The 21,992-nt window shown below is 45.9% G+C and overlaps 1 protein-coding gene across 3 annotated transcripts in view; it reads right to left on the bottom strand.

The window, feature by feature from the left end:
• LOC146198807 (tudor domain-containing protein 1-like) overlaps positions 1–21,992 on the bottom strand; it is an 81,506-nt gene that overhangs the window by 53,928 nt on the left and 5,586 nt on the right. For all 3 annotated transcript variants that reach the window (XM_084594294.1, XM_084594293.1, XM_084594292.1), the window contains 6 exons: positions 21,777–21,912; positions 21,564–21,651; positions 11,574–11,614; positions 10,427–10,700; positions 8,647–8,743; positions 7,619–7,751 (listed from right to left, as the gene is read on the bottom strand). In XM_084594294.1, coding sequence (XP_084450420.1) covers positions 7,619–7,751; positions 8,647–8,743; positions 10,427–10,700; positions 11,574–11,614; positions 21,564–21,651; positions 21,777–21,818 — 675 coding nt within the window. In that variant the 5' untranslated portion in view covers positions 21,819–21,912. The remainder of the gene's footprint in view (positions 1–7,618; positions 7,752–8,646; positions 8,744–10,426; positions 10,701–11,573; positions 11,615–21,563; positions 21,652–21,776; positions 21,913–21,992) is intronic.

The raw sequence follows: 21,992 nt of genomic DNA on the forward strand, positions 1-21,992 counted from the left end.
AGGAACATGTAAAATAAGCAGTGCTATTGTACTAGAGACCCAAGTTGGCAGCTCCTGCCAGCCCATCTCTCGCTTTTGTGTCACGTAGGGCGTGACGTCACGCGCTGCGCCGTGGCTGCGACCGCACTACACCGACCGCTTGAGTTGCTACATGGGTGTGACGTCACAGCATCACATGGGTGCGCAGCACCACGCTGAAGGCTCGAAACCTAGAGTAGTAGTGCTTTCGCAATAAAAGTCTATTGCCTATTCGTGGGGCTGCATTTCACTTGTGTCATAAGTTGTCTCACAGTAAACGGAAGGTGTAATTTCGGGGACGCATTAGCAGTGGAGCTACAGCACGAGATCGAATAAACTGCCTCACAATGGCGCTGCGACTGCTACGGTACTGTGAGCAAAAATTTGCCGCTTACTTACCAACAATCCTCATCAGATTTTTTTTTTTTTTCTTTTAAGACTCCATTATTCACGTGCATATTATTCAAGCTCAACAGATTAAAACATGCTTTTCTGACGGAAGCGAAAGGGATCTGCCGTGTTTGCGCCGATAAAATAGGACAGGCGCGGCCAGCCAGTGCCGCCCACGCTGAGTGCAATGGCTAGTAGCGAGGGTTGCAGATTTTTTTTCGTGATACTATTTGCCATGTTTCACATAATTTAACGACTAACCACGAAATTATAGACACACAGTACAGTCGAACCCAGATATATTGAATTTTGGTTATATCGAACTCACGGAATATCCCCTTGAAAATCCCATGTAAAGTATAGGAAAGCCGCGTCATATCAAAATCAGTTTCACCAGTCATTCGATATATCGAACTCTGCACCACGCACTAGAAATTGTGCCTTCCCCAATGACTGTCGCATCACCCTTGGCCGTTTGGCGCATGACGTTTTCAGGCCACGCAGGGAAGGAATGAGAGGGGACAGTTCGGCTAGGGCAGCGGCGCGCCCATTCCCCAAAGGCGCGTGCATCTGCGGTTATAGTTTCCCGCGCGCCAGCACGTGACGTTTGCAAAGCCATGTGCAAGAATAAACCAGAGAGAACCGGTGGGAACGAGAGGGGAAAAACGCGATAGAGCGAAGCGCAAGGGTGTGCCCGTTCTTTTGTGGAGCTATCTCTCTCCTTCCTCTTTCCCGGCCTTCGTTCGCAGTAGTACGCGCTACGCATGCGCCAAGCCAGCTCAGCCCATTTTCAGACAAAACGTCGGACACTTTGTCCAGCGTGTGTTGCGAACCCTCTAACGTGGCTATGGCGCCTGCGGAAGTTAAGAAGCGGCAGATCTATAGTTCTTTTTTTTTGCGAGTCGTTTGTTCTTATTGTTGTGCTGTACACGTGGCGGCGTAGTGTAAGACATGGCATTACGAAGCGGTTTTTTTTTTTTTTGCCGTTTATTCTTGTCGTTTATTCTTGCATGTATGAATCAACGAAACCATGCGGTCAGCTGCGATCATGACCCCGGCTTTTAGCATTTTTCGCTTCAAACAGCATTTGCAGCTACTTAATCATGCTTTCCAATGATTTTGTGGCAGTAGACTACGCTTGCCCCAAGCCCAGCGTGATAAATCGAACCAGGCGTGTGCAATCAAGCCATCATGGGCAGTCTGCCAAGTTCGCTCCCCGCCACCCCCCCCCAGCAGGAGCTATCAAAAGATAAACACGCCATTATCCGCCATCTTGGCATGCTGCCAAGAAATGAACTGTGGATGAGACAACCGAAACGGAGTGCAACATGCAAGCGATAGCGGCGACACAGAAACCTTTTTTTGAGCTTCGGCGGGCAGTGGCTAGTACAGCAGAGGGACGCAGTTCCAAGAAGTTGTAAATTTTTTGCTCTGTCGCTGCCGCTCCTCGCTGAGATCCCTTGATCGCTTGCATGTGAGCGAGCTGGCCTTAACGTTTTTTTTTTTTCCAAATTCTCGAGTGCAAAAGTGGACGATGGGTTCATTATGCGAGTGAGTTGATTATGCGACAAATACAGTATCGTTTTTTTCGCATCGTAAGTGCCGTCCCAAGCTGATTTCTGTATATCAAATTATCGATATATCGAACAATTTCGCGATCCCCTTCGATTCGATATATCCGGGTTCGACTGTAGTACTATCATAATGCCTGTGACACTTCTGTAGTTTCTTCTGTGTGTGTGTGTATTCTCACACAGTCTCTGGTGTCGAGATAACACGTACTCGTTGATCGAATGAGTGTGAAGAACTCATTTGATAACTAATGTCGCTTTCATCGAACGTCATATTTTCCGTGTGGCAGCAAAGAAATGTCATTTTGAACGAATATCATTCGATAGAAACGATATTAAATTTGTCAGGTGGCAGAGGTATAAGCCTATGTCATCAGATCCTCGTTATTTTCGACAACAGCAGGCTAGTTCTGGTTAGTTCAGATGGAGGAGTGCATCGAGATACCTCCTGCGACGCCAACAATCACAAAAATAAGCATCCCTGAATCTGAATTGCATGAAACAGCGGTGCACACGCACTTCGTCGGCACTACGGCAGGAATGAGACGATGATCTAAAGTTCCCCATTTCGAACATATAGCCCTGCTGCATCGCCTCAGCTTCTCTCTAACTCCGTACTGTCTTGCGGCAGCAATCAGGTACGTACACTGGCCAACCTCGCCGTTTCGTACGCTGCATGGCGCATCGCTGTTTTTATTTTTATTTTCACATGGCATCACATTATTCTAATGCCTATGTATATGTGTGCCTTGTACATCCAGATACTGGTTCTATGTTTCTGGTACACTGAAACCACTGAAACTGCGCGCTGGACACATGCAGCTTCAATGTACTGCTCGTTTCACTATGCTGACTGAGGTCTTCAAAACTAGACAGGGCCGTTTTGTGCATGTACCACTGCTACTGTGTCACACCGCAAAAAAGGTAGCAGAGGCCCTAAAAATGTCATTCCCACTTTGGTTTTCTCTCAAATGCAAGCAACCATCCCAGAGGTGTTCATTAGATAAAGTTACTGCGATACGAAGAATTTTCAATAGTTTTTGCATGACTATTTGATAATTCGAACACTTTTCCTGGTCCTGAACAGCATTACGCAGTAATGAACTCTTTTATTGCCTATAATGGAGCCTAATTTAGAAGTGAATGGTAGCGAACACTTGAAAAATCATGGCCTGCCAACTGCTTCAAGTATTTTCATATAAAAAGATGGTAATAACAAGCAATGCTTTAAAGCAAAATTAGATCAGTGCACGCTCAGTCGTGTTGCCTGCCAAGCCAGGGACAAATAAATCTCATCTCCGGCATGTTTTCTTTAAAGGGGGACGCAACCTTTGAAAACCGAAAAATTGCAAAACAGTCGATTTTTTTAAGATTATATATTCCGGTATTATATTTTATAAACTATATTTTCTGTAATTATTATTGCCCAACTCTTCGTAGAAATACTGGAAATTATATAACAACGCAGAGCAGCGAGCAAGTTCCGAAAATTCCCAAACTTCGCGTGCACCATTCCTCTCCCGCCGAAATGAGCGCCGCCACCTTGGCTTTGTTTTGTTTGGGAATTCTTTCACTTTCTTTTGCCACCCTTAGTGGCAGTGGGGCGTTCAAGGCGTGGCTTGCTTCTGATTGGGAGTCTCGCAGTGGCTTTAGATTTTCCCACGCTCGAATTCAAGGCTGCGATTGGGCAAAGACCGCTATCCGCGAGAACACGGGGAATCGGGTGACTACTATTGGCTGCTGCGCCCGCTCACGCGATGGTCTCTGCCGGCTACCTCTCCGCGTCGTCTGCTTGTCTGTTCCGGCTCTTTGCTCTCGTTGTTACAATCTTTCGTCATGCCCTCTGAACGGTTTCGTGTAACGAGTTTAACGTTGCGTGGTCGCTCACGAAGCCTCGAGATGCGACATGCGTTCAGTGCATGGAAGCGAAGGCCACCCTCATAGCGAAGCGCGCCGCTGACAACTGTATCGACGCCTGCAGCATCCTAGCATCTGTTACAGCAGAACTTAGAAAACAAGGAAATTTAAGAAAAGCCCCTTGTATTGCCCCGCAATATGTATCCAGTAATTACCACAATGAATTTCACAATGCCAATAAAATCCACAGGCCTGGACCCATGTGGCCCATATAATATACTCCTGTAACAGGAGAACCAGCGTGCAGTTATTCAAATGTCCATGCTATTGAGCTTGCCCTAAAAATTTCATTGAGGTATCTTCACAAACAAAAAAGTTAGCGTTCTCTCAATCTTCTAGGGCCGTTTTCTAAGAATCACTTCCTTGCTTAGTGTGGCTGTATAGGACTGCGGTGTCTCGGGAACCACTTATCAGGTTCTCATGAGGTTTCTTTTATTCCATACCTCCATAAATTTCTGAGGGCAAGACAATTTCATTTTTTCAAGATATTGTGTCTGGAATTGACAAGCAATGACAGTTTGGTTAATGCAGGTCTGATTAAAAACACAAAGTTTGGGGCTGTGCTAAAATTTTTCAGCGATGAAATTTAGGAAAAGGGAATTGTCTTGTCCTGGGGTAACTACCGTATTTACTTGCATAATGTTCACACCCCCAAAATTGGGCGTCAAAAATCTGAATTTTTTTCCCTCGCATAACCACCAATATTACCACTGCAAGAGTAGTCTGCTAGTAGTAACAAGTGCCATCTTTGGAGCGCTACTGAGCCTAGCTGGCTTCGTGTGCACACGCTATCCGGCGGCGATAGCGTGCTCGGGTAGATCATCATCATCAGTTATGCTCGTCTTCCCCCCCCCCCCCCCCGTGATGCTCGTAGTTGTTGCCATTTTGCGAGGTGTCTCCGCATCAAGTTGTCATTGCTCCTTCGTTCCGTTTCTGTTACTTTCTTTGTTCCACTGTCTACCGTGTTCTTGGTGCCGCATCGCGGTGGGGCGGTATGCAAGTTATACAGCTGCTTTTAAGCTGAAAGCTTTCGAGCACGGGCAACAGCATGGCAACCGCGCTGCCAGCAGGCACTTCTGCCTGCTGCGTAGTGCGTAGTGAAAATTTCATTCAAATATTGCAGGAAATAAAAACAGTGTTCAAGGGTAGCCTCTTTCCTTTAAGGGGGGAGGCTACCCTTGAACACCAACTTTATTATTTCTTGAGGTATTCAAATGAAATTTTCAGGGTATGCTCATAGTACACACATTTGAAGAACTACCAAGTTTCATGGAGCTGGGCTCATCGGTTCTCAAGTTAGAGGTGTATATCAAGATAGTTTACATAGGTCCCTAGGGGCGGGCCTGGAGAATTTGCAAAATGTGCTAGCAGTGTGAAATTTGTTATGGTCATTCCTGGATAGTTTCCCCAGGGCAAGACAATTCCCTTTTTCCAAATTTTCTCCCTGAAAAATTGTAGTACAGCCCCAAATTTAGTGTTCAAATTTACACCTGACTTAACGATATTTTAATTGACTGCCCCTAATTACACATGAAATATTTAAAAAAAAAAAACGAATTGTCTTGCCCTCAGAAATTTACTTAGGTATATAACAAAAAAAACCTCATGAAAATCCAATAAGCAGTTCTTGAGCTATGACGTTCCCTAGCAGTCACACAGTGCAAAAAAAGTGATTGAGAAAACGGCTCTCAAAGGTTGTGAGAACAATAACTTTTTTTGTTTCTCAAGTTATCATGATGAAATTTTCAAGACAGGCTCATGACATTAACAAATGAAAAACCACCAAGTTTCATAGAATTGTGCACGCTAGTTCTCAAGTTACGGAAGCATATCAAACTGGTTCGAATAGGTAGGTCCTTTATATCAAGCCTGGAGAAATTGCGAACGGCACTGGCATTGTGCAATTTGTCATGCTGATTCCTAGATGGGTTCCTCAGGGCAAGACAAAGCTCTTTTTCTAAATTTTCTTGCTGAAAAATAGCATAGAACTGGATTTTTTGTTATCAATTAGACCTATGTTGATTAACCAAATTAATTATGAGAAATTCCAGACATAATATTTTGAATGCATGGGCTTGCCTTGCCCTCAAAAATTTATTCAGGTACAGTGGAGGAGCCCGCTTATAACGGCCCCACTTAAGACGAACACTCGCAATTATCACGAACAAGTCCGGTGCGACCGTCAAAATATACATTAGGGCCATGGCGCTCCGTCGATCTCTGCTACAGCGAACGCCTTGGTGCCGCGGACCACTTTCCACATGCTGAGATCCGTCGATCCTGTGCTCTGCAAGCCGCGACAATCGGCATTCCCGATTCCCCCGCAGCATTTCGCCCTAGCATGATGGGCGGCGCAGACGCAGCAAGCGGTTTCCCGGTTTATCTATCGCGGCATCTCGCCGGAGGAACGAGGAGCGGCCCAAACGTGACAAGCGACTTCCCGGGTTATCTTCCGCGACATAAGCGCCGAAACGAAAAAAAAAAAAAAAAAAAAAGCTAGTCAAGTCTGCACTGAATGCGTGTCGCACCTCGAGGCATCGTGAGCGACCACGCAACGTTTAACACGTTGCACGAAACCGTTCAGAGGGCATGATGAGAGATCGCAAAAGTGGCGAAAGGCGAACAGAACGTACGAAGTACAAAGACAGCCAGCAACGACAGCAAGCAAAGAGCCGTAGCAGACGACGCGGGGAGGTAGTCGGTGGAGACCGACGAGTCAGTGGCCGCAGCAGCCAGTAGTAGTCGCCCGATCCCCCAAGCTCTCGCAGAGCGGGCGCTTTGCCCAATCGCAGCCTTGAATTTGAGCGCGGGAAACTTGAAAGCCGTCACGAAGCTCCCAATCGGAAGCAAGCCACGCCTCGACTGCGCCGCCGTCGCAGAGGGTGTCAGAAGAAAGCGCAAGAATTCACAAACAAAACAAGACTAAGATGGCTGCGCTCAGTTCGGCGAGAGAGGAATGGCGCGCGCGTGAAATTTGAGAATTTTCGCCGCTTGCTCGCTGCTCCGCGGCTGCCGCCGCTTGTTAAATAATTAATTTTGAGTATTTCTACGGCGAGTTGGGCATTGATAATTACAGAAATGGTAGTTTATAAGACATACTACCGGAATATATAATCTTCCAAATCTGTTTCGAGATTTTTCGGTTTTCAAATGTCGCGTCCCCCCTTAAGCATTTAACGTTTCCCCCTCCAAAAAAAATCATTGCATGAAATGCTAATAAGATTTGCTTCACAGTGCATTGGCAGATGATGCTGCCTTATATTGTATGCAAACACTGAGATAAGAAAAATTCCTGATATGAAACTGCACAGGAACGCATATTCTTATTGTCAGTTCATCCCACTGTGCAGGGTATAGTAGGCCTGAGGCGGCATTAGTTACCAGCATATTGCATGCCAAAAAGCATGTGGCATGTTTATTCCAAAAAAGACAAAAAGAGAAAAAACAGTAGGAGGTGCATTCACAATGCGAGTAAATGCTTCTTGTACTGCACCATGCTACATGTCACATATTACATATTAGGATATCCGACAAAGCACATTATGATTGCCCGGACTATGTCAAAGCATTTCATGTGCCCAAATGCATCCAACTGGTTTTCAATGTCTATTATTACTCTCGTCTCATTTTTTTTACAATGAAGGCTTCAGGTAGCTGCAAAGAAACTTGTGCCCATAAAAGAAAAAGGGGTGAAGCATAACTAAACAACACAATACACATACATTGCTCTTTTGACTGCCTTGCTTCGCTGGGAATCCCGCTTTATCCTTTACAGGACTACTCTTGTGACCATTGGGTCTTGGTAACGAGCTTTTGTCCTCTGCAGGTCTCTCCTTAGGTGTGGGCAGCAAGCTCCTAAAAAAGAAAAAAAAAGTGTGTGTTGTGTTGGGTTTTATGGCACATAGGCAACTAAGGTCATCATGTGAAATGGAATGTGTTTCATTATACACATAAAATGTTTCCTCCCGATTTCCTCATATTTCATGCATGATATTAACATGTGGTTTACTGTCAGTTGTTCACTGCATGTCTCCCAGGAAGTTTTGTCTTGTCCGAGGAGTATGAATGAAGTTGTGTGTGAGATGTGCATGTCCAATAATGAAACGACAATTATCAAAGAAAATGCCAGGAAGAAAAATAAACAAAAACAGAAGTGAAGCATGTTACATAATACAATAGCCTACCCCAGGGTGATAATAGCCTAAAACTGTCTATTATCATCCGGTCTATAATCTGCCTACCAGCAGCAGGCTGACGATTTTTACCTTTCTTGCTTTCCTTGATGTAAACAGAAATCAATGGCAATTTTAACATACCTTAAGCAACAACCCTGAAAGCACTTGATATATCACAACACAATTGCTCTAGGAATTTCCCTACGAAGTGCCAATTTAGATTCTGCACAGAAAAATACACATTTCCGCAAGATTTCGCAATTACGAAGTATTTCGATGTGAGTATTTCCTTCAGATTCAATTTTAGCTGAACAATATAAACAACAACACAGCACAGAGTACCCTGCACTAACTCTGACCTAACTAAGCCTGCTTTGAAAAAAATTCAGACTTTTCCAGTTTAAGGCACTAGACATTCGGCTCCAGTGAGAGAATTCTGGGCATGAACCCAATGTTTATGGAACCCAATGCTTATGATGTGCAGACTGCTATACAACCGGACTAACTCCGTAAGCCAGCTCAGCCTCTAACATGAGAAGAAACTATACCAAGCAAAAACTATCAGGTCAACGCACCCCTTCGGCTTGCAAGACTGCTTGTGCTCTGGCCAGTCCTCCAGCTGACATTCAGGTGAACAGTAGAATGCCTTGCACACAGTGCACAGAAACTCGGCTGAAAATGAGGCATTCCACACAGAAGTATAGCACCATGCAAAGCTAAAATGATCTAATTTACGGGTGACCACAGAGGCATAAGACACGATGAAAGACAGCCTTTTTCGGTCAAGAGTTACAACAAAAAGAAGGCATGGAAATTATTAAGTCCAACAGAAAACTGCCGCTCACTGTGACCATGCGCCATTTGTGAAGCACCTTGAAGTTTGGCTCGAAAAGGCGTGGTTGCAGCCTGCAGTACCTCATTTATATGTGGGAGGGGCTATAGATGCCACAGAGATGAAAGCTGCATTTGTACCCATGAAAAAGAGCTGCATTTCGTTACTCCTGATCCAACTGTTCAACGCCTTTGATTTCTGCTCATTGATGAGCAAAGTTGATAATATGATGCTACATCTAACAACAGCACATACATTAAGTGACATGCAGTAAAATCTCTGATAAAAATCTGGTTGACACAATTTCTGGATGATATGAATTCGATCAATTCCCCAGTCTGAGTGCATTGTATACAATGTGCCGAAATTCAGAGGTTCCGAATACGTTCCCACACCACTACGGATGACACGACCTAACAAATGAACCCCGACCACAGGCTTGAGTACTACGCACTGGCTACACATCGTTAATTCGATGATTACCAACCTGCTGTACGCGCTGCGAGCATTTCGCAGCAGCGCATGGCCCGCACGTAACCACCATTACAATCACCTATGTTGCTGTATGCGTAAGGAAGTTTTCGCCAGCACGTGACCTGCACATCGGCGTTGCGACGGCCTGTCAAGCTTTAAACGCCACGAGAAATGGGCGATGTAAACGGCCTGCACGCCAATGAGTCCACGATCACTAGTCGTGATGCAAGTAACAACAATTACGTCGCCTTGTAAGCGCCGCGAGAAGGTCTCTCGCACTGTATGCACCACGACTGGCCAACTGTGGCAGCGCGGCCATAAATATATCCGCATAAATGCCTTTTCCATGCTTCTGCATACTGATACAACTTGATGATACAACTTTTTTTCGCAACCGCATGAGATCCATATCAACCAGATTCTACTTTATTACTTGAACTCTAGAGGCAGAAGCTGACAGATTTTTTGGACTTAATGTTCCAGACTTTCCCAAGGAAACATCACACGTCATAGGAACATGTACATACTCGCCCATAATATAAAGCCCACTGCAGCAATGTGTTCCTCACTGTTGCCACTTAAGTTGACTGCACTTTTCATCCCCATAAAGCTCTCACAAGAAAGAATGCACAAGTACAGCAGCAATAGAAACTGAACAACAACGACAGCACCCGGCGCGGCTCTACATTGGTAACCATTCAGGTTTTGCCATGTCATGTTTATGAAAGTCAGCACAGAATTCGACTGCTGCAAGACATTACGAAACCGTCGAGCACTATTTGAAAATTCTCAAATATAAACTTCCCAAATCAAATATGAACCAAAACGAACATATTCGATTTATGTTAAAAATTTTAATGCCCTATTTGAACACATTTATTGAGCACTGAAAGAACTACTCGGACACTCACTCACTTTAGTATATGCAAGCCCTACCTGAAGAAAATGCGGCTTCATACCAATTAAGGCAATGAAAGGCATCCAATTTAGACACAAAACTTGCTGTACATTGACAATGAAAACAAAAGCAAAGAACGAAAATCACTTACAGTATGCACCACAGAGCACGCACTTTTGCTCGGGATTCTCCAATACGACCACCTTGCGCACCTGTTCCCCCTGTGCACTGGTTTTGATAGAAACCTGCAAAGTCCCTGTGTCTGCATCAGGGTCCCCACTGTCAGCCAAAATGCAGGTCTCAACAGAGGTGTCGGAAGAAAAGCTGCTTCGGCTACTTCGGCCACTGCTACTGCTACTGCTGCTGCTGCTGTACACTCGTCGCTCGCCTGGCTTGGGCCCTACATCTACACGGATGGTCTTAAGCTGTAAGCAAAGGACAACAGTGCAGTGAGAAGGGGCAGTACTCTGAAAAGAAAAACGCACGCCTGCAGCCGCATGTTTATGGAACACAATACAAATGGCTCACATAGGGACCGGACATATTTGTTCTAGTTATCAAGAGCTCCTCTAAACATGATTTGCTTTATGGCTGCCTACGCATGCAAATAGTATTTTGCAACTATTTCTTTATGCAGGCCCAGGTAAAAGCATAAGCGAAACTCCAACAGGTTGTCCAAGTGAAAAAACTAATCAATAACATAGTCTGAATGCAACGGAGGTAACTATACATTAATTAATGAAACCTAAAGAGACTGCAAAATATGCTTTATCTGCAGGTTAATCACTGAACGACCAGAAAAGAAAAAGCAACTTTGCATTGCAGTAAATTCATTTGGCGGAAAATAGGCAATGATCATCTGCCTCCGAGTGACAACTGTGCAGCAATGAAAACTTTCGCAATCTTACAGCACGGTACAAATGCCTTGCACACACGAGTACCGGTCGTCATCACATATCCATCCCATACGAATCGAACTTCATTGACAAGACATCACTCCCTGGACACATTCAAAGCATTCCAAATGAAATGTATTGGTGCGGACATAAGCAAATGAAGTTCGCTTTCCCATTCCAATTGCAATCACGCCTTCCCCATCAGACATACAGAAACAATACTCGTCCACAAGAAAGCATCTACTACCTGCCTGAACATAATACAGCTGCTAATATGAAATAGGTAGCGCTTCATGAACGTTAAAGACAGCAGCATGCTCCGTTTACTTTTGTCCGCACCTGTACATGAACTAATGATGGTTGCTTACAAAAGGAAAATTAGATAGGAAAATGTAAACTTACATCTTCAGGTGTGAAACGATCATATGAAAGGACACTTTTCCCTGCAAAAGGGGACACAGGGAGAAACGCAAATAAGCCCCTACAAAAAACTAGCACCACGATGACACTATTAAAGGCGCCATTACAGCTAGTTTTTTTACACGAACTGCTTATCAAATTATAGTCTCCATATGTCATAACAATTCTTCCAAGTCTGAGCTCAATCGCAAAATTAAATGGGTTTTTTTTTTTTTTGCATCTCTTGGGAGGACAGTCTGAGCTCAATCGCAAAATTAAATGGGTTTTTTTTTTTTTTGCATCCCTTGGGAGGACAACTGGCTGGTCTAGCAACCATTGATCAATGATCTCACAAAGGCATGCCCGCCCAGTGTTTGCTGCGTGGTGCTTGAAAAAAGCCCCATTCTGAAGTTGGGAAGTTCTTGTTTCGAAAGGCTTCACCACAGGATGTGATCTTAGTGAACCTTGGAGAGGCAGCAATTATTAGAGAGTAGCTCCCGTTTTAAGACATTGCAACTAGCACGAAAAAAGACTGCAACAAAAAGGAACCCATTGGTCAGCCCACAAGATTTCACTTGACCTTTACTGAACACAAATCACAATTAGCATCACAATTAGCATCACAATTAGCATTAGCACATGCTCAGGAACCTCTCTTTTCCCCGCCTTTTCCCTTACCCAAGAAGCAAGCTACCATAAACAGAAAACGTCAACACACGTTGATGCACATGCTCTTTGACGGGTAATCAAGCTCAGTTCGTGAAGGCTATTAACGGGAAGCTCTCACATGTGTCCCCTGCCTCATTGATGCAAAAAGCCTCGGAAGCAGATTGTAGAACCATTTCAGTACTCAACCCTTTCTTTGTACCGCGTTTCTAACCGTGACGCAGCCCCAGTGTCGGCTTGGTTTCAGAGAACGATCATTGAGATTTCAAAGTCAACGGAATACGCACATTTCAGTGTTCTGCAGGTGTTCTTAATTAACATCATCACCATTATCAGCCTGATTATAAATTAGATAAATGAGGATAATATCAAGAAAAAACTGCTCGATACTTCTTGAGAGACAGAACACGAGCTCAACTCATATTTATAATCAAAAGAGCCATCGCTCCAGTCCGCAGTCGAAGGTCCCGCGCGGTCAGCCATCCGTAAGTAACCGCACGCATGGAGGGCGGACTTTCGGTGACCCGCACAACGGAGGGAAATGGCAGGTTGTGAAATCAAGATGACAGAGGGAGATGGAAAGAGGCTAAAACAAACTCCTTTGCTGCTGCTAGCCGCAAGCAAAGGTGCTGCAAGAGAGAGCAAAAGCAGCGATCGAGTCATGTGTCGACCTATTGGAAAGGCAACGGCGCGAGCCCCTGAACGTGACTTGTCGTATCAGACATGCCAACAGAATAAAAATAAACACCTGCAAACCTACTGCAGATAGCAGAACAACCCTTAAACCACTAACCGCACGCGCGGCGCGCGATAGAGTAGCGCGTGCGGAGCGACCGCACCCCCCAGCAAAGAAGGTGGCGGGGGTGGGCACGGTCGCCCTATACTCTTCAGTATATACATACCAACACAATGCGGGGCGAAAATACGAAGTTGTAGAAAGATTTGACAGATGACGCAGCCTGTCCAAGCGCGCCAGGAATGTATGATAGAGAACGTACCGGTACGTCGGTGACACTGTGGGGGCGAAAGCGCGAAAACGTAGATACGTCGGTGACAGCGAAAGGGTTAAGTGCAGTGAAGAAGTGGAATGCATTTTTCTTTTTCACCTTTTTCTTTGCATCTGCAGCAATAAGCCGCCAAATGGCCGTCGGCCATCAGAAATGAGGCTGCCGCCCTGTGCATCTAGTCCCATTAGCAGCACTGGCTTGTTTGTCCAATGCAGCACTTGCCACAAGTCAGTGGGATTAAATGAACGAGTCCTATGTTGCAGTCCACAAACTGTGTGGCATGTTTGAATCCGCAGGTTTTCACATGAACGTTGTTAACCATGCGGCACATCCCTGGCGGCTTTTGTGAAGCTGGGAAAACGACAAGAATGCCGGACATTCCAGATAACTTTCTGAAAATGGGACAAGTTGTGCATGTAAGGCACGGACACAAGACATCCCTGGGGGCCGTCCCTGCTGCCTTGAGTCTATATCTGACTTAACCACGAACATCAGTATGTTCTCAGAAAAGCCAGTGCTACGCAGATGCAGAACCACCTGCTGAACATTCAACCATGTTGTGTTCACAGGACTTTTGAAAAGCAGCTCTTCAACACAACATGACCTTGAGTTCAGCAACAGGTTCTCCGTCTGCGCAGTGCTGGCTTTCCCCGAGAGCACACTCATGTATGTTCTTCGATTTGAGGTCACCGCTCCCAAAGCTTCACTCGATGGCCATTGGCATTATCTAAAATTTCTGAAGTAGTTCTCCACGGCCATTCAAACCTCCCATGAATCATGCAGACTTGCTAGGTCAACGTTGACTAAAACTTTGGGCAAGACACAAGCCAGGGTGTCTACCAAACTGATGTTTAGGGTGTCTACCAAACTGATGTTTCCAAATTCCCAGTTTTCCAGATTTTCCCAATGCATTTGTAAAATTTGTTTTATGCTAAAACAGGCTGACATAATGCTGCTTGATGCTGTCCCTCTCCAGTAAGCTTGTTGACCACAATTTAATCCCATTTGAACAGTAAGGAGAAGCTTTTATTTCATTAAAGAATAAAACAGAAGGGAGAGGTTAGTAAAAGGTATAAAAAAACCGAATATCTAAAAAACAAAAAAAAAAAACAATGATAAACAAACTGCAAATCAAAGCGAACATTTTCACATCAAATAAAAAGAAGATGCACACGAAAACACGGAAACAGAAGCAACCACACTTGTATGGGAACCGAACTTTAGCATCGCAAGTGAGATTCTCTCTCAGCAATCATGAAGTTTATTCCGACAAATTGCCCATTATAGAAATTATGTTAGTTTGTATAACTAAATGAGTGACAAATCACAAAGGAACACTCGAAAGTTAACTTCAACCAACCTTTCTGACATGTTCAGTACGTGCAAAACACCTCAGTGATGTTTCACTGCTTTAGAGAGTTTACTTTCATTTCGATGAGGGACACTAGCATTTTGGCGTCAGCCTTAACACTTTTTTGAGCTCAAGCTCCTTCACAGAATCGGCGGCACGTTTACTTTCCAGTTCCTTCCTCAGTGCGTCGGCCTTTTCTGTTCTCGTCCTCTCCAGCTCCTCTTTCCACCGTGCATTAGCCCCATGCACCATTTGGAGCATCCTCTTGGTCAGCTGTACGCTGGCAACTCCTCCAGCAGACAACACAGCATCATAGATGATTCGTTGGGCGACCAAAGGTTGCTCTTTCTGATTTCAGCAAGACAGTCCTTGTTGACAAAAAATCCCAGCTCAACAGTCGCATTTCCGTGCGAGTGAAAATTACCTTTACAAATGTGTACAGTTCCTTATTTGAAGCACAGATGCCTGCCCAAAGAGCATCCAGTCGGTGCATGCTCCTGTCGAAATTTTTCAATACCACTTGCGTCGAGTCTAGGGAGCATACATGCTTAATTATAAGACCGCATAGCCCGGTCAGCTTCCGTTCCTGATCTATTGGTGCTCCCTTACTTCCAGTGCATCAGTTAGGCACCTTTCTCCGGGATCAGGAATCGGCGCACATGCAGGACCCAGAGATGACGATCCCCTCGCAAGCTTAAATCAACGGCGACCTCTCCACGATCTTTTATTGCAAAAGAAATACTACTCTAGGTTTCGAGCCTTCGGCGTGGCACGGCCGCACCCACGTGACGTCACACCCCCTGCGACACTAGGGTGAGAGCTAGGCTACCAACTCAAGCGGTCGGCGTAGCGCGGTCGCAGCCACGGCGCAGCGCGTGACGTCACTCCCCACGTGACATAAAAGCGGTCGGCGTGGTGCACTAGAGACGCAGCTGGTGCTCACGTGATATACGGCTTGGTTAAAGCGAGGCTTTATATGTGGGCTGGCAGGAGCTACCAACTTGGATCTCTCATTTCACATGGGACGGTAATGTCAGAATCAGCCTGCTAGGACCCTGGCATTCACGTTACCCCTATAGGCCAACTACGGCACATTCATACGGCTTGGTTAAAGTGGGGCTTTAACCAAGGATGAAGAAAAAGAGAAGAACAACGCTCGGTCACCCGCAGCTAATGCTTGCGCTCAATATTTGGTTCAGCAGCGTTGAACCCTCCTAATTTTTTTTTACTATTCTACTCGTTAGTGATCAGAGAATGTTCTCCAGTGCTGCACAAAGAAATGGAAGCATTGGTGAATCGGTCTAGAACTGAGCCAGGAACTGTTCCAGCTCCTCCACAATGCCAAGCATAAAAGTAAGCTTTGCAGACAGTAGGAGATTGCGAATGACCGTTTCGACCACGCAGTAACTGGCGCTGGACGGTCGGTTGTCCTCGTTTTGACACGACTCGACAAACACTTTTAGATATGGCAGAATCTGAATAGCTCTTGAAATTACATGAACATTTTCAAGCCACCGCACAGCGCAAAACTTGAAAGGGGTAAATGTCGCTCCCAGTTATGTGTGCGTATTCAGCGCGTCGGGCAGGTACACATTTCAACAAGTTGTACAAGGGCCGCAGAAATTCGACAAGTTGCCACCCTTTTGCCGCTTGTGAAAGCACCGTTCCCAACATGAAGGCCACAGCTTCCACCATCGAGTATACGACAGCCGTCGCTGGATTCACAAAGTTCTTGCTTGACTTCACGGAGAATTTTCGATCGTGATAGTCCATCAGTGGCACTTTTAAAAGCGGACAACAATTGTTCAGCTTGCGTGCGCCCCAGAAAGCATAATGTCAGGTAGTGCATCTTCACGCCCTGTCTGCATCTGACCAAAGGCGAATCAGCACGTCCATCTCTTTTTGTGCAACTTTGTTTAACGATTCGTCAAACGCCACGACAATGTGGGAAGATCGGCTCACTTCAGACAAGAGGTTCTCCCTGAAGAAAAGTGCAAGGCTGTAGACAATACAGTCGAACCCACAAATAACGAACTCGAAAGGGATTGCGAAATAGTCCGATATATCAATAATTCGATATACAGAAATTAGCTCCACTTTTGCCCCCAAGGATTTGAAAAAAAAAAAAAAAAAGAAAAAGCGTTAAGTGCCGCGTCCCTTCGTTTGGAACGCCACATTCACAGCTCATTTATTGGCAGCGCGCCAAGATGCTATGCATTGATACCATCATAGAGTGTACCTTTTGACTATACTTTTGATAGATCCTGCGGTGGCAGGGAACGAACTTGGCAGTGCCTGTGATAGCTTGATTGCGCAAGCTGGTTCGATTTATCACGCCACACTTGGGGTGGGCGTAGCAACAAAATCATTGGAAAGCGTGATAGCTGCAAATGCCATCTGAAGCGAACAATGCTAAAAGTTTGTGTCATGATCGCAGCTGACCGCATGCTTTAGTTAATTCATAGATGTAGGAATGAAGGACTCACAAAAAAAAAAAAAAAAAAAGAAAAAAAAAAACACTGCTGCTCCTTAACGTCCACAGCCGCCGCCATAGCTTACTTGGTGTTAACCTCACAAATAGCTTACGCTTACGCTGCGCCGCACTTTCAGCACAACGGCAAGGACGAACGACTCCCGCACAAACAAAAACACTAAAAAATGTCGCTTCTTAGCATCCGCAGCCGCAGTAGCTTACGCACGTTCAGCACGACGACACGAGAAGTGCATCGCACGTCAACCGCCGCGCGGAGTGTTCACAACATACACTGGAGAAAGCGTCTGCCACAGGCAGAGCTGGCTTGTCCACGCATGCGTCGTGCATGCTGCTGCGAACGAAGACTGAAAGAGAGAGGAAGGGGAGAGAGAAAGCTGGGCAGAAGAGTGGGCACACCCTCACACTTCGCTCTATCGCGTTTTGCCCGTCCCGAACACCACGACTTCATTGGTTCCCGCTTGTTTCTTTACGCACATGGCTTGCAAACCTCACGTGCTGGCGCGCGGCAACGATCACCGCTAATCACCGATAATGCGCACGCCTTTGGGGAAAGAGCGCAGCGCTGCCCTAGACCAGCCATCGCCGAATTGGCCGAACTGTGCCCTTTCATTACTTCCGCGTGTGGCTTGAAAACGTTATGCAGCAAATAGCCGAGGGTGATGCGTAGGCCGATATATCGAACGACCGGTGAAATTGAGTTCGATATACGACGCAGCTTTCCTATACTTTTACATGGGATTTTCAAGGCGATATTCTGCAAGTTCGATATAACAAAAATTAGAATTATCCGGGTTCGACTGTAGAATATCCTACCTTGCCTTTGCCAAGCTGCACTTTCTTGGCTGCAGCTGATTATGGGAACATTAAAGGGAACAGAGAAGCCGATGCCGCGGCAGCACGGAGTTATGTGTGTGTCATGTAGACACCAAATCACTTCAGCATTTATGAACTCCAAGTCACGCTGAAAGACACCTTTTAGCTGCACGCGCGGGTTGGACATCCGTTGCCGTAGTTGAAGCACTTGAAGGCTGCGCAGAAACTGACGGCACCACTGGCCTGGTAATGGTTACAACAGCAGTCGCAGGCGTCAAAAATGAAGCCACAGAAGGTGCTCCGGCTCCTGTAATGGCTAGTCGGTGCTTCTTTCTGCGCGACTCGTCACAGCTCTTCTTTCCATGTCGCTGAGTGAAAACTGCTTTCTGCATAGCGCACAGTACGCTGTGTTCACATTACTTTCGACGGGCCTAATCCAGGCTGCAAACTCGCAATGTTTCGGTTTCGTGCAGTCCTAGTCGAAACTGCACTTAAAGGTTGCCATGCTTAACACGTCGCGATATCGGTGCGGATGGATCTGAGAAGAGTCACAGTTCGGCTAATGTCCACCTCTGCTCTCACACTGACAAGGGGAAATAAAGAAAGAAGGACGGCAGCGAGCTGCACATGGTAACACGGTCCGTGGCGGCCGTCGGAGCACGAAGCTGCGCCGCTTGTATTACTGCATCACAGGTGCTATTGGTGCTACCGCATGCGTGCACCCCCTGGAGTAAAAATGGACGCTTCCCTCAAGGCAGTGAGCAGGGAGAAAGGAGCTGTCTACCGAAAGACAACAAAACAAGGGGAGGCCGATGGCCGTTGAACGGCGCAGGAAGCGCTTGCTCTGCAGTCTGCCACAGTTCCGGGGGAAAGTCCGCTTTCGGCGCGCTTCGAAATTCGAAACAGCGCTTTATGACATTTTGCTGGGATGGTCCATTTGGCACAATGTGGAAGGCCAGCAGTCGCAGAGGGAAGGACGCGTAACGCTGTAGTGTACAATCTTGCAACACCAGCCTGCTTTGTTTACACGAGCCAGCATTATCGCGACTTTAGTTCCCTTTAGGTAGAACAACTGCCAATTTTCCCTGATATAGGCACGAAGTCCCTAAGTTTGCCCTGCGTTCTTTCAGATTATCCATATTCCCTCAGAATTCCCGGTTTTCCCAGTTGGTAGACACCCTGAAAGCTCATTTGCCAGTGAATGCTTAAACACATGAAACTTAGCTGCTCGTTTCACCTTCTATTATGAACAAGGTAGAGGCAAGCAACAGTTACTCAGGACACCGCCTCATTGTCAGATGCGAAGCTTTCATTGACCTCTGATCTGCCTATCACTTGCCTGAAAACCTGTTACACTGCGACAATAAAACTCCACTGGTTACGCTGTCACCGTTGCAGGTAAATTAAGCGACTAGGGCATCATTTTAAGGCACCTGCCGACCAACCCACCAACCATCAGTCACATCTGCCTAGTGTGACTGGGGCAGTAAATATACTGGCCTAAGTTACCCTAGTTACTCTTGCCACTTTTGCGCTGCAGCGCATTTATCAGTTATACTCAATATATGAAGAATGATCGCTACATCAATCGCCCACAAAAGGGCAGGAGATTCATCATTCGACACAGTAGCCCTCATTGCAGACAACGCTATGGCTTGAATGCCCCCCTGTGAAGTCACACAAGCATAGTTATAAGATAATCTGCGTCATTGGGTGGTTTTCCAATTCATAATCTCAATCGCATTTTCGGGTGATAGTTACAGCACATGCGAGGCACTAAATGTCGGAAACACAATCACAGGCTCTTGTATTATTCACTGAAGTACGAAACTGCAACACATCAAATATCAATGTCATGATCTTAAAACTTTAAGCCTGTGCAACTAAAGCTTCTCAATAAACTAAAAGTAGCGCCAACTTGTGAAGATTGCTGCCCGCCTCCTCTCCGGCAATCTGCTTCGGCGTTCAACACTCCCGTTGGCCAAGTGTCGTCCAGTGTTTTCACATATTTTTTTCTTGCTTATTGTGTTGGCTGCCTCCTTTCCACCGGTGCAAAACGACGCACGCACGGCACATATCGCCGTATGTTTTGTTGCGGCTTGCGCCTCTTTCACGCTGTTGTTTTTTTTGCTTCGTTTGAAATGCCATGTTGTTGCACTTTCTGGTCCAGCACACTTGGGCATGATGACAAACGGTTGCCTATAATGTTGTCCACGAATCGAGATGCGGCACGGAGGAAGGCTTCGCTGCACCCGATCGGCTGGCGGACTCTAACGTGGCTCTCGCGTTAGAGTCGTGGCCAAGTGGTTTGGGCGCCCGTCTTGGCTGCAGGAGGTGATCAGTTCGAAACCCGCCGCCGGACACCCACCGTAAAATGGGTACAAGTGTCCTCCGGCCCAGCGCCCGGCTCTCTCAGGGGTGTGCGTTTGGAAGAGGCTCTGCTAACCCTGCTGTGCTCCCTCGAGGGCTTAAAGTTTCGAACAAGCTAAATGACCTGCAAAGGTCAGATTGACAGAAAAAAAAAAAACTCTGCGGGATGCCAAAGAAATGACACTACAAAGAGAGAGAGACAGTGTGTGTCGCGGCTCTGTGAGTTAAGTGAGCAATTGCTCATCTCTAAACTATTATGCCGCCATACACTCTGTATGAATTTGCTCTTTTTTTTTTGCCTTGCCAAGTGCCACATGCCCGCACGTCATCTTTTTTTTTTTTTTTTTTTTTACACTTTTTGCCGGTATACATCTAAGCATAGCATAAGGTCCTTGGTTTTTAGCTACTCAGGCATGCTTTCTGAGGCACTGTATTTGTCGTGAATGTAAGCTAACAGCATGTTTTGAGTGTCGCCAAATTTAGCGAAACAGTGACGGCTCTTAGGCGACCGGATAAAGCCAAATATTTCGTGCTTTGCTTTCGTTTGGTGTGCTAGTTAGTTCTCGATTTTGCACGCCACGCATGCAAGCGCTGATAGATCTGCAGCTGAAGTTGAAAATACATAGAAGACAACTGCTGCCACGCTTCTCAAGTTTACCAGCAGCTTGAAAACCAGTTAAAGCTGCAAAGAAACCATACACAGGCAGTTGCTAAATTGTTCCCGTCAGCCGCCTAGCTACAATTTTCTTAAAGCATGCCGCTCAATTTGGCCAATGGGTGATGAACTACGGACGCATGGAGGTGAAGGTGAGTTGAACCAACGCCGAAATCGCATACATATGGTGTAAGACACTGACAGTTGAAACTATTTTGGCTGAAAATCCCCGTCAACATTTGGTATTGATGTTTCAGCAGCAAGTAATATTTTAACCTGAACACATTGTGACAAAATGCAAGCTGAAATGCTCCAGTGAGATCCAGCGCCAGCGCTTTTACCGGCGCATGGCCGTGATTGGAACCTACTCCGGAGAGCGAGTGATAGCCGTGCACCACATAGGTGGAGCCATGGTTGAAATGCGAGAGGAGGAGCGGCTGCACCAGAGGAGAGAGGAGATGGCACTACTTTTCATATATTGAGGGGCTTTATGTGCAACTGCAGTGCAGTAAGAGATGGAAAGGGCACATAACGACATGCATTCACAAATGTAAACAGGTAAAGAAAAAGGGTCACGGTGCAACTAGCACTGCCAATCAAAGCAATTCGGCAAAGACAAAGCAGGGGTTACTCTCACCTCTCCCAGCACCCAACGAAGAAGGACCATTCTGGGAAGACAGCCCGTGCTTTTGCTCAATGTTTCGACGTATGTCGTCCAACTCATCCTGCATATTGCAAGTGCAAAAGAAACGAAGAACTAGTTCACTGAGCTAAACGTCATAATGTTGCTGCTCCCAGTAATTAACTTGTGGCGCACAGAATTACCAAGAACATGAAAAACAATTCTTGCCTTCATTCTGTTGTCGATCTTCCATCTGTCTGAGAGCGACATGTTAGCAATGCTCACTTTCAAATGAAACGGTGGTTGGTCGTGCAACGAAGAAATTGCCTCAAGGGCCTCCTTCGTAGTCCTGAAATCCACAAATCTGCAAAACAGTTCCATTAGTTTAACGTCAACGCAGTCAATCAGTTTCATTCATACATGCGTATAGACTGTTAGGAAAAC

The sequence above is a fragment of the Amblyomma maculatum genome, chromosome 2 (genome assembly GCF_055883805.1).
Source record: "Amblyomma maculatum isolate TAMU_Amacu chromosome 2, ASM5588380v1, whole genome shotgun sequence".
Taxonomy (NCBI): Eukaryota; Metazoa; Arthropoda; class Arachnida; order Ixodida; family Ixodidae; genus Amblyomma; species Amblyomma maculatum.